General features: G+C 41.3%; 1 protein-coding gene across 1 annotated transcript in view; it reads right to left on the bottom strand.

The window, feature by feature from the left end:
- The window catches only part of LOC119736588 (cyclin-dependent kinase-like 1), a 39,638-nt gene that overhangs the window by 1,541 nt on the left and 21,534 nt on the right, over positions 1–16,563 (bottom strand). The window contains exons 7-10 of the mRNA XM_038210608.1: positions 8,531–8,731; positions 6,043–6,125; positions 4,450–4,503; positions 3,587–3,739 (exon numbers count right to left, since the gene is read on the bottom strand). Of these exons, the coding sequence (XP_038066536.1) occupies positions 3,587–3,739; positions 4,450–4,503; positions 6,043–6,125; positions 8,531–8,731 (491 nt within the window). The remainder of the gene's footprint in view (positions 1–3,586; positions 3,740–4,449; positions 4,504–6,042; positions 6,126–8,530; positions 8,732–16,563) is intronic.

Raw genomic sequence — 16,563 nt, forward strand, 5'->3', positions numbered from 1 at the left:
GTATTGTTCCCAAGAGCCAGTAGCTACAGAGTTGGGTTCAAACATTTCAAGAAGGGGTGGTTTGAAAGAGAGAGCTAGCCAATTTATACTCCTGGGTGGGGAAAAGCAGTGAGTGACTATAAAGTGCCTTGCCCAAGGGCATACGCACGATAACCCCAGGCTGGATTCCAACCCACAACCTGCAGAATTACCTACAGACCAAGAATTCAATGCTCCAGACCATGAAGCCCAGCACTCCTTAGTTATGGGATGTATGCATGTGCCGAAGTTCCCACTAACCTATATTTTCGGGTACAGTAAGTGGGGATGTTTCCTTTACCCTAACCACCCTGAATCCTCCAAAATCCTCTTTGCTAAAGTGGAGGAATTTGGAGGATTGAGGTTACATGGCAAAAGTGCGTCAGCGATTTTGTAGGATGCACTTTGTCAAGGTATTGGGCCGGACCTCGTGTTGTTTTTGCTCCTGAAGCCATGCATAAATATAGGCCCGGATTATGCTTGAAATCCTCCGTACTGCTCCAGGATGTCACTGGCCAAGCCTCAACATATTGAGTCACTGCCGTAGGATTTTGCAGGATTCAGGCAGTGGTAACCCCTCCAAGGACCATATCCAAGAAATAATGGAGGAATTGAGGATTGAGGCCATTAGGATTGAGGCTATATTTTTCCATGAGGCCAATTGGAGGATTTTGCAGGATTGAGGCTACATCCTAGCAAAAAGGCCTAGGGAGTTAGGGTTTTAATGGTAAGCAGAGCCATGAAATTGGGCAGAGCTGATTGTTTGAAGCACGGTACAGAGCTGCGACGTCACAGAAACAGCAGAGACGAAACACAAGATGAAAGGACCGGCACACGACAGGGGTCAGCAGTCTATGAGAAGACATGATTGTTACCTGCGGCTGATGAGGCGGTGGTGGTGGTGGAGGTGGAGGCGGTGGGTTACGATTGTACCATCTATGATGCTGATAATGTGTACATGAATGTACGGTGTGGGTGAAGAGAGATGGGCATGGGTTGATGAGCAAATGGTTGTTAGTAGGCATGGCAAGGTTAGGTATTACGATGAGTTGGATTAAGTGGAGTTACATGTTAAAATTAGAAGTGAGAGAGAATCATAGAGCTATATTAAATTACTACTACTAATAATAATAATAACCGTATTTATATAGCGCCTTTTCCAAAGGATACAAAGCGCTGGGGAGAATGCAGCAAAAGACAGGTAATGAAGTATATGAACATATGAGACCCATTATGTAGCACCTTTTTTTGCTAGGTGCTGCGGCGCATATTGCTGCCACTGCCAGAAACACCGGGGCAAACCCCTTCTCTTAGCGACAAGTGTTACTGGGCTCTTTAACGTGCATTACACAACACACGGGACCTACGGCTTTACGTCCCATCCGAAGGACGAAGCAATAATGGTAAAGTGCCTTGCTCAAGAGCACCAGCACCATGTTCCCACGGTCAGGATTCGAACCCATGTACCACGGCACACGAGTCGAACACTGTAACCATTGGACCAGGGCGCTAACTCCTCATTCTTGCGCGCGGAGATGCTTTGAGCCATCCAGGGCGCAGTCATTTTGAATTCATGTGCGTGTTTGTAGAACATAATGAAATTAGAATGATTGAAATTTGAAAGTATACTGTAAATGCAATGCGCAAGTAGAAGGTACACAAACATAAGCGCGTCATGCCGGTTCAAAAAAGGTCACGGCAAAAATCATCTGCAGCGGATACGCGCACGCATTGCGCTGTTTGAGTAGGGCAAAATTTAACACTCGTTTGCTGGTCGTGCATTTCGGTTTTGGTCTTTCGGCTTCGATAACGCACCTGTATAGAATACAAACGCAGATATGCAAATAGACATACAAAAGACGTACACAATTTCTAGTTCTCCATAGGTTTGTGCACAAACATGGATGCGCCCAGCAGGCATCACTTTGTACATGAGTCAGCGCTCTTGTAATTTAATATAGCTCTATGGAGAGAACACATGTACAGGTGTATGTGGAAGTGGTAAAGATAGGTCTATAACAAATACATGTACTTCGAACATAGGTCTCTCTCAAATGACATCATTTCCTACAGACCAGCCACGTGCATCAGCATTTTGAGCGTCAACTTGCATAAAGCACATCAGCACCGTCATATTTCATACACATTTTGAGCAACATTGGCACGTGTTTGGAGCATTTTCAACACTGCACAATGTGTGCCTGATTGCATAAAATACGCAGTTGCAGTTCTCCTACAGAGATGGCCATCTTTGAGAGAGACCTATTTGATTATCAACCGAATATTCGATTATCAACCAAATATCGGAATTACATTCTTTATAATAATAATAATAATAATAATAATTTGGGAGGCTAATCATCCTTACTCGCAGCTGGTATGCTGAATTGCGAAGGACGCGGCTACAATGTGGTCGGGCCGCTGGCACGTAAAGGTGCCTATGGCTGCCGGCCACATCGACCCATATATGACCACGGAGCACAGCCCGAGATCGAAAGTGTTTGATTTTTCCGGAGGGAGGAAAACCGGAGGGCCCGGAGAAAAACCCTCGTGACACAGGAGAGAACCAACGCACAACTCTACTCGCATGCGATCCGCGGCCAGGATTCGAACCGTGGTCACCTTGGTGAGAGGCGAGCGCTTTACGCACAAGCCACCCATGCCACCCAAACAAACATTCACCATGCCATTCAAACATTCAAAAAATGTGAACATTCTCAAGTATGACAAACGTTAAAGTTGTGTGGTTGTAATGTTTGTCAAATGCCACACTTTTGCTGAAAGCCATTATCACGCAGGATTTGAAGACTTCCATGAGGAATATTTGCTCAAATTTCTTCTTCTAGAAATTTGGCAATTTAAGTTGAAAGCATCGACAATGTAGTTCCTTAATGAAAGATAAGGGGTTAGTACATATAGGGTTGTGAGTTATCCAGATACAAATGTGATGAAAAGATTGACCAAGGAGGGTGACCACTGATCTCTATATAAAGACTGGATAGCGTACAGAGACCACAGAAGAAATCCATCTGAAGCCATGTTGGGGAGACCGGCTGGTGTTCCCTAAAGGACAAGTTGCAGTCTGAGGTAGTTGTGATCGTGGTTCATCTGTTTTACAATTTTTCCACCACCATCACTAGCCAAGGGTCAATGTTTTAAAAACGTGGTTCACATTTTGAATGCCGCAGTTCACTTTTTGCAACATTCGGAATTATAATCACGAAGGAAATTTGTCCTATATAACATCATAATACGTGTACATGATCAAAATGTGCATCAAGTCTTGATAGTCTTGATACATGTACAAATGCACGTCGCAGAACGTTCGTATATCAGTGGCCATTTTTGGAAGATCAGGGGCAAACCGTTCAAATGCAAATTCAACTATGTGACTGGTTTATGGGCATCCGCTATGCAATCTGTATAGAGATCAGTGGTTGTGACGGGGACGTCAAATAAAAAAAAAAAGGTTAGTGAAATATGTGAGTTTACTCAGACTGTTAAGGTTGTGATGTTATGAAGAGATGTAAATCAGGACGTGTAACAAATGTTGCATGAGAATGCTTACCCTGGATCGGCCCTGTGCTCGCTGCCCATAGCGCCCTCTAGCGACGCGCTCTGCCTTCTCCTTTTCTCGTTCCTCGCCGGGGACGTGCACAAAGTCCTGCACCAGTAGCTGTTCGCAGGTCATCCGGGCTTGCGGGTCCATCTTCAAACAGGCCTGAATTGAAATTGAAAAAGTTAGCGGGACTGACGTCTCCACCCTGACAGTATGATTCTCAAATGCAAAATCAGACCTGAATTCAAAGGCACGTAGCATCATCTGCTATTCAGGCAGTTTGTTCTGTCCAATAACACACCACCAAAATCCAAAGAAGAATGTTCAAAACCTAACCTGTTTCAGCTTAGCGGATATTACCCTTTTCGAGAAAACAGTGAAAACCACGCACAACCTTTTGATCACGAAACACAATTTCGTCAACGGTACTCTTTATTTCCAAAAATTAGTCAATTGACTGATCGTTGGAAATCACCTACATTTCTCGATTTCTTCTCAATGACAGCAAGCCAGACGGAATAATTTCAAGGGGCGCTTAGTACCAGTATGATCTTTAATCCAAGTAAGCTTTTTGATAATAATGCTGCTTCTGTATATAGCAGCATCAATATAGTACCAGTGATTGTTGGAGGCTTTTGAAGGATTGAGGCATCTTAACCTCAGACCCCTCCGTGCACTGAATAAGTGAAGAATTTTGGAGGATGATTTTTTTACACGGAAACAGTTGAAGGATTTTGAAGGACTGAGGATGCATCCCAGCAAAAAGGCCTAGGGGTTAGGGTTAAGATGCTTGTAATTGCCAATAGACACTGATGTACATAGCTGTAAAATTACGCATATTTTTAAAAACTTTCATATTTTCTGGTACTAACCTTCAGGAATTTCAAAGCATCAGGAAGGTCATGAAACTTCAAGTCCAAAGGTTCCTGAAAAAGAGTGAATAAAATGAACACCCATTAGTAAAGCAGGGCTTATAATAATGAGACGGGAATAGAGGATGGGGTCCTTCATAGAGAGTTGAGTCTCGTCCATTTTGAATAGTCAAACCATCAAACTAGATTAACCCTCCCTCTCTGGCTGGCAATGTCAACAAGGCCAGTCCAGCAGTCAAAATAAATCAGGTGACTGATTTGAACAGTTGAGTGCTTCCTGCCTTCATAAAGCAGGATTGACTGGATGTGATGGTTATGAAACCTTATATAGCTACGCTTTGACTGTAGGAGATTGATAAGCCAGCTGTGCCTACCAGTCACCTGCTTTTGTCTGTTGATGGAATTTGACTAGTCACAGTGCCTACAAGAAATATGATCTGACTGTTGGTGACTAGCCTGTGAAAAAGGCATGGCAGGGGAACAGGATTGAATTTTTGACTGTCTGTGACAGATCAAACAAAAGGAGGGTTCAAAACATTTCAATTTTCCTTTCCTTTTTTGTGTCAATTTGGTACATCCGCTGCCAGTACGCCACACAAATAACCCACAATTTTATTTTATATCCAGACCAGTAAAATCTGGCAAAAGAAAGGAGGCCTTGAATGGCCCCCAAACATTCAAAAAAATGAAGGTCTGGAATTTCACTTTTGGGAGGAGCAAGGCCATTTCTTTCCCCAGATAAGGATACCTAAGGTCAAGACTGGGTCATAGAAGACGTGGACTCAGGAAAATTTCAAGAGCTTGGTAAATGCATTATCCCAATGAAGCAGAATTGGTAGAGGCCAGAATGTCTGTTAATAAATGGGCCATCGTCTCTGTACACATTTATAGAGAGGTTAAGTTACATGTGTGCTAAACGCATATGGCAACGTGTACTGGAGCTTTGCATTTCCGATCGTGTACACGGAAAAAAAATTAAGCAGGCATTTCATAGAATCCTTGTATGCGAACCTTTTTTAAAAAGTTTACATTCAATAAGACAAAAATCTCAAGTTTATTGATTATGACAGTAGAAAAGTGAGCTCTAATAAAACTTCTTTATCAATCTTTAACATGTTTGCATGCGTGAGAAATGAAGCGGTTTTTGGCCCCCCTCCCTTCCTTTATGATACGAGGAACGCCTAATCACTCATCTTCCATTGCGTACAGCAAGCCAGCAACTGCACATGTGTTGCCAGCGCATATTCTTGTGACGCTCACGCTCATATGCATGACAAATTTAGGGTAAAGGCATACATGTACGTGTTCTGGTGAAAACTTGTAACTTTACCTCCTTGTTAGTGCATCTCATATATCTATACACGTACACCCTGGAAAGTAGAAGAGTCCAGGTGTTATTCTTCACGACATCTTAGGAGTAATAAGGCTTGAATTCAGGATATCTCGGTCCAATTTGAGCAGTGGTGCGGCTGTCATTCGCAAATTTGTCTCAGGTTTCAGTCAGAAAAAGGTGTGTATTTCAGAGTTTCAAATCTCCAGAGGGTTTGAGTGAGAAAGGGACGACGAGACTGAGGAGGAGGATGCTTTACTTACTAATACTTTAGGTTCCGGGAGTGGCAGCCCTTGGAAGAAGGCATTGGTGCTGAAGATGTTCATATGCCTCTGAATTAAATCACCTGGAAAATGAAAGAAAATTTAACGACACATCAATATTTTTGCAAGAATGATGGAGTTTTACTGGAGAAAGATTTGGGTCATTCTATACATTCAGGGCCCAAAGGGTGACTTTTTCCTGTCCCTGTTACCTTGGTTCTTTGCAATTTGCCATTCAAGTACCAGGGTATCATTTAGAATGACTTCAAATTGCTTTATTTTGTTCGGTAAATACCGGTACAATGTACATGTAATTTACTATTCATAATCACTCTTGGAGGATGACTGCATTTAGGAGTGCATCGGGAATTATACAATCATAGATGTCAGATGTAACAAGGACAGGAAAAAAGTGGACTCCAAATTTATAGAACGACCCATTCGGGTAAGGTAATGGAGGTTTCAATGAAATTAAAATCAAATACAAAAAGTACATACAACTTTATGTACACAATTAAATGTTCTTAAAACATCTTACATGTACACAAATATATTTTTAGTTTGAAATGTTCACAATACCGGTATCTTAGAAAGTCTGCAAAAAAAAGGGAAGATGACAGTTTGTGCATGAAACATATTTTTGTCTTGAGGGAAGTAATTTCAAAGAAACAGCGCCGGTAAACTTGTGTACGTGTACATGTAAGCTTGGGAAATGGAATGTACCAAAAAAGTGGTAAAGAGGATATATATGTTGAATGCAGTGCACATACATGTAATAATGAATCAGTTCAAAGATTTTTTAAGTTACGAAGATTTTAAGTCAAACTCAGGTGTCATTTTGGAAGAGAAAATAAGTTGTATGGGTACATGTAAGTTGAATTCAAGTTGAAAGTTATCATTGTTTTCTTCAACCAAACCCTGCCCCTTCTCAACCTACACGTATACGGTACGGTAGGTTTCAGATGCCTACAGATTCATACATGTTTAAGTAAATATAGAAATATAATAACAAAAAACTGAGAAATTGACAAGGTGGCACAGACAGTAGATGACATCTGTACATAGAGCTATATTAAATTACTCTTCATTCTTGAGCGCAGAGACGCTTTGAAGCCGCTCTGGGCGCAGACATTTTGAATTTATGTGCATGTTTGTAGAATACAATCAAAATAGATGGATTGAATTTTAAAAGTGTACTCTACATGCAACGCGCAAGTAGAACATACGCAGACAACTTGTTTGGAATACAAACGCAGATATGCAAATAGCCGTACAAAAGCCGTACAAAATTTCGAGTTTTCCATAGGTTTGTGCACAAACATGGATGCGCCCATCCGGGCAATACTTTGTACATCGAGTTAGCGCTCTTGTAATTTAATATAGCTCTATGCATCTGTTTGAGCTTGTTTTGCCTTTCACAGTACCCTTTGTGTCACAACATATGCTTGTTAGAAAAGCAAACTACTTATTATCACATTTTTTATTCAGATAAAAAGAGCCGCCGGCCATTTGTGGCATCTGGTGAACTTTTCTCCGAAAGCGTGTACAAGAAATCAATATATAAAGCAATTTCTATTCATTGTCATCATGTGTTCAAACAAAAAGGAACAGCTTATACAAACATCTGAAATCAGCTGCCAATAGTACAAGCCTGGGAATAATTCACGCCGGGCACTTTATTCTTGACTCCAGTTTAATGAAAACCATTTGCCTTCGGCACAGTTTGTATAAATTGAAGAAACCAAATTTTGCAAATCTATTATCACGTTTGGGTTTTTAAATTTTAATTTGCCCATGTATGCACTATAGATGGAATCACTTATGTCAATAATGGCCATGGCAAACTGAACAAATGCGCAAACTAAATGTATTATTTAGGCGTGCTTGTTGCCCCACGGGCGCGCAGTGGGGGGGGGGGACTTAAAGGGTCCATGCAATGTTTTTCTTAGGAACACATTTTGTGCAACGTTCTACTCCTCTTAAATGGATGAAAAGTATTTGACATCCAATTTTGGTTAATTTGAATGAGGAGTACACTTCTTGAAACATGCTTTTGTGGACAACTGAGGGTGCTGAACATTGCTGTGATATCATTTCAGGGAAGACACTGTTCGCCAAATTCTAGCAACTTTTTGTGCTGAAATAGCTGTAACATTGGGTTTTCTGCCCGGAACGACATGACAGTTTTGCTCATGAATATGGAAATTTGCATTAGCACACAAAAAAAAACGAAAAGGCACAAAAATATCATTTGAAATTGGCAAAACAAAAATTGAAAGTGAAGTTAAATGGGACACAAAGGTGCATTGTCAAGGATTGCATTAAAACATTTCATTGCATGGGCCCTTTAATGGATACGTCTACTGCTGATGCATACATGTACACATATATGTATGTCCCCCCCCCCCCCCCCTATGGAATAACAAAGTTACATCTACTATTCATACATGTAGATTAAGTGATATTTGTAACTGGTACCACGCCTCACCTAGTGTTTTGCGGATGAGGTAGAGCTGGTCCACGTCCGAGCGGCCCGGCCAGAGGGGCTCAGTGGTCAGCATTTCAGCCATGACGCAGCCGATGGCCCAGACGTCCACCGGCGGGCCGTACTTGGTGTCCCCTACCAGCAGCTCGGGGGCCCGGTACCACCGCGTGGCCACGTAGTCTGTGTAGTCATCTCCAGGACCAGCTGTGTATGGAAATGAGAACAAGAGGAGAATTAAGATTAGAAAGATGTATAGTTGGTCATATCTTTGAAAATAATCATCATCATCATCATCATCATCTAGCGGTCGCAACCGAGATCTCGTTCACAACGCCACGCCAGGTGTCTTTATCCCTCATGTACAGAAGGTCTTCAACTTAACATTGGGTGTCTCTGCCAATCACATCAATGTAGTTGAAGGGTCTTCGTAGAGGTCTACCGGGTACCGGTAGATTATCTGCTCCAGAAAACATGGAGTTTGCTGTTCACACTGAACGCTCTTAAGATTAACCCTACAAATCCCCAGCCAGCCAAACTCCAACACCAGGGTTTGTTGGAATCTGTTAGGATGAGCACTGCACTAGTAAACTGACTGTGCTTTGGGTGGGATTAGGCATGTACCACAAATAAACAGAGTCCAACTGTCCATGTGCACAGTTTCCCATATGGTGTTGGGATTTGCAAGGATGAGGAAGGTTCCTAGCAAATCACCGGGGAGTTAGAATTAAAGTGTGTACATGTACACATGCGTACATGTACAGTACTACCGGTACCTGTCACAAAAAACTGTAATGTAACATCAATTGACAAACTAGTAGTGGTATTTAAATCCAGATTTTAAAAAAATTCTGTCTGAATTCCACTATCCGCTCCGTTCACAAGTACCCCCTCACCGGCAAACAAAGTACAGTTGGGGGTGACCGGCCGATGCCATCTTGCCTGACTGCAATTTTGCCGCGACACGCGGCCATACCACTGGGTGTACATGTACATGGTACAAATCCCCTGGTGTACATGTACGTGCGTCACACACAAGGAACAGTGCGCGTCAACCAGCTAAATGTCCCGCCCATGGGACGTCATTGCTTGGTAAAAGGGCGCCCTCTTTCATTGGCGCACGGAGCCCATTGGGTTTAAATTTCAGAAACAGGATATTCCAAACCAACCTTAAACAAAATTAAGCCTTCCATTTTTCGTGACAGAGGCTAAAGAAACAACTGGAACATCCCCCCATTTGCTCTGGCAATGTCATTTTTTTTTGGGGGGGGGGGGGTTTGGACATATTTTGCTTCGGATAATTTGCATTTGCATAAAGCACCATTGCAATTATACACTGGCCTCAACACAGCTTACTAAATACCAAACTGTACTGAAATGAAAACGCAAAAAAAAAAAAAAAATAAATAACCAAAAATATTTTCTACATCTCCATGATACAATATACTGAAAAAAATATATCTGCAATAACAAGCTCAGACTCAGCAAATAATTTTGCATAAAAAAAAAGTATTGACAAAAAGTTCAGAAATTATATGCGTACCCGGTACGACATGACTGCATGGGCCCATATTGATGAAAAAAACACAGTGTTTGGGAGCGGTGTTTGGTTGTTGCCATGGAAACCATGGTTGTTGTGATATGAAGCAATGTGTAATTGGAGAGCAGTACGTGAAACGGGAGACTATTGGGCTGTTCACTGCTGTCTTGGATTCTTTCTACTGAGGCCATTGTGTGTTTCGATTGGATGCACACCATCTGTCCAAATACATACAAAAAAGTGTCCCAAGGTATTGTAATACATTTTGTACATGAAAACCAGTACATATATTGTAAAACAGATGGGCCCACCTGCATACTAGTCGCGGAGGAGTTTACTATTTTATTGCAGTGGAAATTGGATATGATTTAGCTTCATACAGATTTCATTGAGTTTATACGTGTACCTGTACGTGAATACCTTTCAAGTGAAATTGTCAGTGAAATGAATTTTTTTTTATGTAAACAATTTGACTGTGCTTCACCTGATTCACTCTCTGGACAGTTTAATCTGTTCAGAATTTTAGGAACTTTTTTTTTAATCTCTCTCCTTTTGGGGTGTTTGGGTGTACACGTATTTACCGGTATTTGCATTTGGTTGATAATGTAATGATTTCAACTGACGAGCTTAAAGGGAAGATACAACATTTGCAAACATCAAAAAACAAAATGATCAAATTATCACGAAATACCTTACTGAATTGTTAGGGAATGACAGTCTAAAGCATCACTTAAACTCGTGACTCCTGGTGTGCTGACATTTCCAAGAAAAGCTGTATTTTTCCAACACTGGTCGGCCGACCAGCGTTGGAGAAAACTGTTTTTCAAAAACTGTTCTTAATTGTCCATATTTACTGTAGTTATTCTGACTATTCTTTGCAATTGATTACACACCTGTAAAGGGGTACAAGCCTGCTAGACTGATTCTCTGACCTTACAACTCCCCAAAGTGTATTAATTGCTCCGAGTTTCATCTTAAGTGGGGTCAAGGAACCAGACTACAAGAACATGATAGGTTTTCTTGGTTTTTCCAGCATCTACAAGCCCAAAACGTGAAACAAGTCAGTTTAACAATATTTTCTATAACATACAGTGTACATGTACTTATCCTCCAAATCCATATATTTCTGAAAATTGAAGCAAAAGCAAATGATGTACATTCCCTTTAAATGATGTACCGTACATGTACATAGAAGAAAAAAAACAATTCAATGTATTGTACATGTACATGTAATGTATACTACCGGTAATCTGTATTTCTCAATTTTCAAGTGCACATGTACCTTATAAATGTATTACATATGGTACATGTATACATGTACATGTATGTACACGTATGTATACGTGTAGAAATACATATATGTACAATGTACATTCTGTACCTGAATTCTGTACTTTATCCATGCAGATTTATTCAAAGTATTAAAAAAAATAATGAGGCCCAAAACAAATATATACATGTACCGGTACACTGCATGAAATTAAAAATTAAACAAAAATCTCACAGTGACCTTTTTTTGCAAGGCCTGTAAAAACAAAGAAGCTACATTTGTACAGTTGATTGGTTCCTGATGCAAGATAAGAAATGACGTACATGTACGATATGGTACTCGTCAAGTTCAGCCGTTGTTTTTGTTTGGTTGTTGCCACGGTACCCAATTTATCACTACAGCGTGAGTGAATGAACTTGCGTGAGATCTACGTCGATGCCTGCCGGATGCGCTCGCTACGTGAGGCACTTCTATTGATTGGTGCACGGGAGTTCGTATCTGATGAAGAAAATTGCTTGTAATTAAGCATTGTGCGGGCACGCGCGCACGATGTCAAGTTGGAGTCAATTGAAATGATTAACTGGTACGATAGAATACAGCGAGGGAGTAAACACAAAACCAATTGTGTAGCCACTTGTCCCTGTAAATGAACATTTGTTACAATATGATTAGGAAAATGAAAATGTAGTGTGTATTTGTATTTGTTTTGTGTAAATCTGTCAATTTAATTTGGAATAAGGGGAGGGCAGAGATGTCCTTGCCCAACTACATTTTTGCCTAATTCTTAATTTGTGTTTAATTATAACCGCCATCAAAACTGACTTTGGGCAACCAGGACAAGGGGGGATTCTAAAAGGGAACAAAATGCCTTTAATGTGTTTGGAAACAAACTGCTCATACATGTACATGTGAGGCTTCTGAGAAGACCTGCGGTTTCTACACCAATACCGGTATGTACATGTATGTACCGGTATGTGGCAAAATGTACAGGTTGGCAAAAATTATATTCGTGGGCAAAAATTATATTCGTGGGCAAAAATTATACCCGTGAGCACAAATTACACACATGGGCATACATTTCCATGAGAAAGTGAACATGGCTGAAAAATGGAACATTTACGAAATCTCCAAAACTGCAAGCATATCACAACTGCAAATGTGATATTACAAGGGACAAGACCTTTCATTTGAGTGATGTGGCAGTGGGCAATTACATTTTTTGCCATGTCCTTTTCTTGTACCAGTAACTTGAGTTATGTACATGCACCGTACGTGTGCCAAGTGTACACATACATGTATTCGATAGAAGTACACATATCTGTATGTTATGCCCATACATAGGCCTATCTGCCAGCATACACATATTTCTGCTGGCGCTAAAAGCCTTAAAGCTGTAGTCCATCATTTGCAGCCATCCAAAAAGTAACTGGCGTAATTATTGTTGAAAAACAAACTTGGTTGAAAGATAGTAAAGGAAATTATTCTTTCTGGGAAGCTGTCATTTTGAAGCAATCAACGAAAGAAGGCCTTTCCAACGGTGCGTCTTAAGACGCACCGTAGGAAAATTTAAATTAGTAGTTCGTTTTGTTATTCGACGAAGTGCGCGCAAGCATTGGCACGACACACACGCGCGCGCGGTTGCTATAATTCGTCGGATCTGTGCGCGACGTCGCATGTAGCTGCAATTCAAAACAATTCAGAACATGATTCAGTAACTTTTGATTTGAAATTGAGATCCTAGAATGCTGTTTTTCTCGGAATATACATGTACAGCTGAAGCTGAGTTGAACCTTCATCAGGTTAGTTGTTCAGCACCCTTCTTTAGATCTTGAGTCCTTTTGTTGCTTCAAACGAACAAAATGCACAAATTACAAATGATGGACTATATCTTTAAATACAGTAGCATTTCATTCCAGTGGTGATTTTATATTTGCTTTTGTTTGCCCCAATCCCAAGAGTGCCATCTCACGAGTCCATTTCCAAAATATTCCTGTATGTTATGCCCATATCTGTGTGTGCATAAAACATATTTCTGCCAGCACTAAAAGCCTTTAGCAATTTATTCCATTCCTACATGTAAGTGGTGATTTGATATTTGCCTGTTTGCCCCAATCCCAAGAGTGGCATTTATACGAGTCCATTTCCATTACATGGACAGTACCAACAGACAGGTGGAATTACATGTACTCAAGGGATGCAAGTAATGGATGGTAAATGGAGAGAGTGCTCCCCTGTAAGTATGTACGTGTAGTCTCCTTGGGAAATGGGGAAAACAACATATCTTACAAAGATGGTCATAATGGAAATCTCACGCATGCTTAACAACAAATCCCTGTGATTCCCTGCACCGTGCACAACTACCGGTACAGGTACTTTACAAATAGCCTGCCTTAACACTTGCTGGTGCGAGCACCTTTAATGTTTACTATCCAATGACTGTATGGAATGTGGTTTCTACAAAATGTAATTTGAGCCACCCGACCCTCACAACCAGCCCATTCACCCTGATTAACCTCTGGCATGTCTGGAGTATCTCTCAGGCCCCAAACAGCCGTTAAAACCACAGACATAACCCCATTTGACATTCCATTTTGGTCACAGGGGTGATCGAAATAATCCCAATGTATATAGTGCATTTGTACACAAGCCTATGTAAATGTGCACAAGCACACAGGGTTTTCGCGCCAATTTTCAACCCCTCCAGTATGATCACAAGACTGACACCCCCTCTGAAGGATGTAGTATGGTCCATACTACGATCTGGTGATAGATGGCCCCGGGTGTGTTTACCACGTGGCCAGGACAATATAAAACATAAAAATGTGTAGAGTCGATATTCCCTTCTGAATCCAGGTAAGGTACATGCCTTGTCTTATGTTGGGACTTTTTTAAGTTGACATGTACACGTACATCTACGTGTACATGTACATTGGGGTGGATGACACCCGGGGCAGGAACTTTACGCGTACTGTGCCAAGTTACATGTATCCTTTCAGTCAAAATCAATCAATAAATATGGCGACTGATTTTTTTTTTAACAGTTAAGAGCTCCCGCTTACCGGTACATACATGTAAAGGGGGTCTACCCGATGTTCCCCAATACCGATGTTCCCCGAAATCCTTAGGATTAAGGTTAGGGTTAGGGTTATATGACCAGGATTTCGGGGAACATCGGTATTGGGAAACATACCGATAGGTATTGGGGAACATATGCACCCAATGTATGTAAAGCAGGATTGACTGGCTGTGACTGTTTATGTAACTTGATACAGCTATGCTTTGACTGTACAATGTATGTACATGTGATTGGTAAGTCAGCTGTGCCTACCACTTGCCTGCTTTTGTCTGTTGACTGAATTTGACTAGTCACAGTACTTGCTAGAAACATGATCTGACTGTTCGGGACTAGCCTGTGAAAAGGGCATGGCAGGGGAAGAGGATTGATTTTTATTCCTGTTTGAGACTTTTTAGAGAGCAGGAGAGTTCAATAAGCTTGACAATCACGCCATCTTCATCAAAGCTTTTTTTTTCTTTTTCTCAGAAACATTTTCCACAAATCAGGTGCAATTTGGAGTTTTGGACCAATATTTTTGAAATCCTAACCGCCACACTCCACAAAGTAAAATGCTGTAAAACATTCTGGAAGCATTTGTTGATTAACCAAATGCGTCTGATGATCCTAATAGGAAGCACACGCGCAGCCTATGCATGCATGCTCTGTGAACATCTGGTTGTATGGGTAACACTAGCAGTTAAATGCAAGCAGAGTAAAAGGGGTATACAATATGCACACAAAATCAGGACAAGTAACGCACGTTTACTTCCCCTCAAAACATGTATACGTACGCTATAAACTCAGGCCTGTTGCCAGCCCTGAGCGTCAGGGGGTCCAAAGTACCAACTAGGGGGGCCCAATACCTTAAAAATTCAACAACAAAAAACATGTACAGGTACATGTACATGGCTTTTGCCATGGTGGGGGGGGGGGACCCAATTGCTCGCCAAGTAGGGCCCGGCCCCACCAGGCTCCCCCTTGACGACGGGCATATATGAACTGTACATGTACCTAATTATGTGTACTCCCATCTTAAATCATTCATTTTCAAATCCTTTCACAATCTGGCTTCACATGTACATGTTTTGTGTGTGTAAAATCGCGTGTACATGCAAGTACGGTACATGTACATTACCGCTTAAGTGCAAATTAGCTAATCTTTTGGGGGAGAAGCGAGATCTTCATCATGGTGTAACAAAAAAGCTACTGAAGCAGTCACAGTCAGTTTGAATACCTCCCCAAGCTGTACTGCAGCATTAGCATCACCCTGCAAATAACCCACGCTGCGAAGAAGGGGCCTCATCACTTGGCGCCTGACTCAACGAGGTTGCTGGGGTTTTATTTGCGGATTGACAGTTGGAAGGGGTTCCCAGACCTCTTCTGAGATGGAATTGTCTATTTTGTGGGCTTGACCACTTAACCTGTTTCAATGTTTGATGGCCTTGCCGGGCTGAACGAGGTTGCAATATGGAGTGCAATCATAACAACACCATATGGCCAAGCAAACATCTTCCACTGCACGAATGTGTACTATACTAGGCAGTGTACACAATGCACTTTTTCTACAATATACACGTTTTGCTTTTGTTGAAGCGACTTGAACTGTATTTCCGGTATGATACATTGTAAATCTCTCAAAATTCCAGATGTTACAGAATTTTGATGGTTTTGCAAGATGCATTTGAATGTACATGTACATGTACAATTGTACCTACATGTGTGCATGTACATGTATTCTAAGACTTGATGGCCCAAATTTTTAAACAGCATGTATTAAAACATGATTCACAATACATTGAGTTTTATGAATTGCACCAAACTGGATTTTGGTGGATACAGGAATGTCAGGAAGGGAACTTGGATTTTGTTTTGCGATTGAATCAGAACTAATGCTGGTCCTTCTTGGACCGGCCTATACTCCTCTTTGCTCCTGACTGTCTAACCGACTGACTCACTGACTGACTGCCGAGCCTTGCGAACAGGGCAGTGCTATTGTATAGGATTACCTGGTAGCATCGATGAGTGGGCTTAATCTGGTCCAATGCGACTTCCAGTGAATTGCCATTTTGAACAAATTGAATCAACTAAATGAAATTCTGTGCGCTCTGGGACTACTTTTAAGGCTTGCCCTTTCTTAAAATCTTGACACACCCCCTTTAGAAATTAGAGTAAGC

This window comes from Patiria miniata, unplaced genomic scaffold (genome assembly GCF_015706575.1).
Source record: "Patiria miniata isolate m_02_andy unplaced genomic scaffold, ASM1570657v1 HiC_scaffold_10, whole genome shotgun sequence".
Taxonomy (NCBI): Eukaryota; Metazoa; Echinodermata; class Asteroidea; order Valvatida; family Asterinidae; genus Patiria; species Patiria miniata.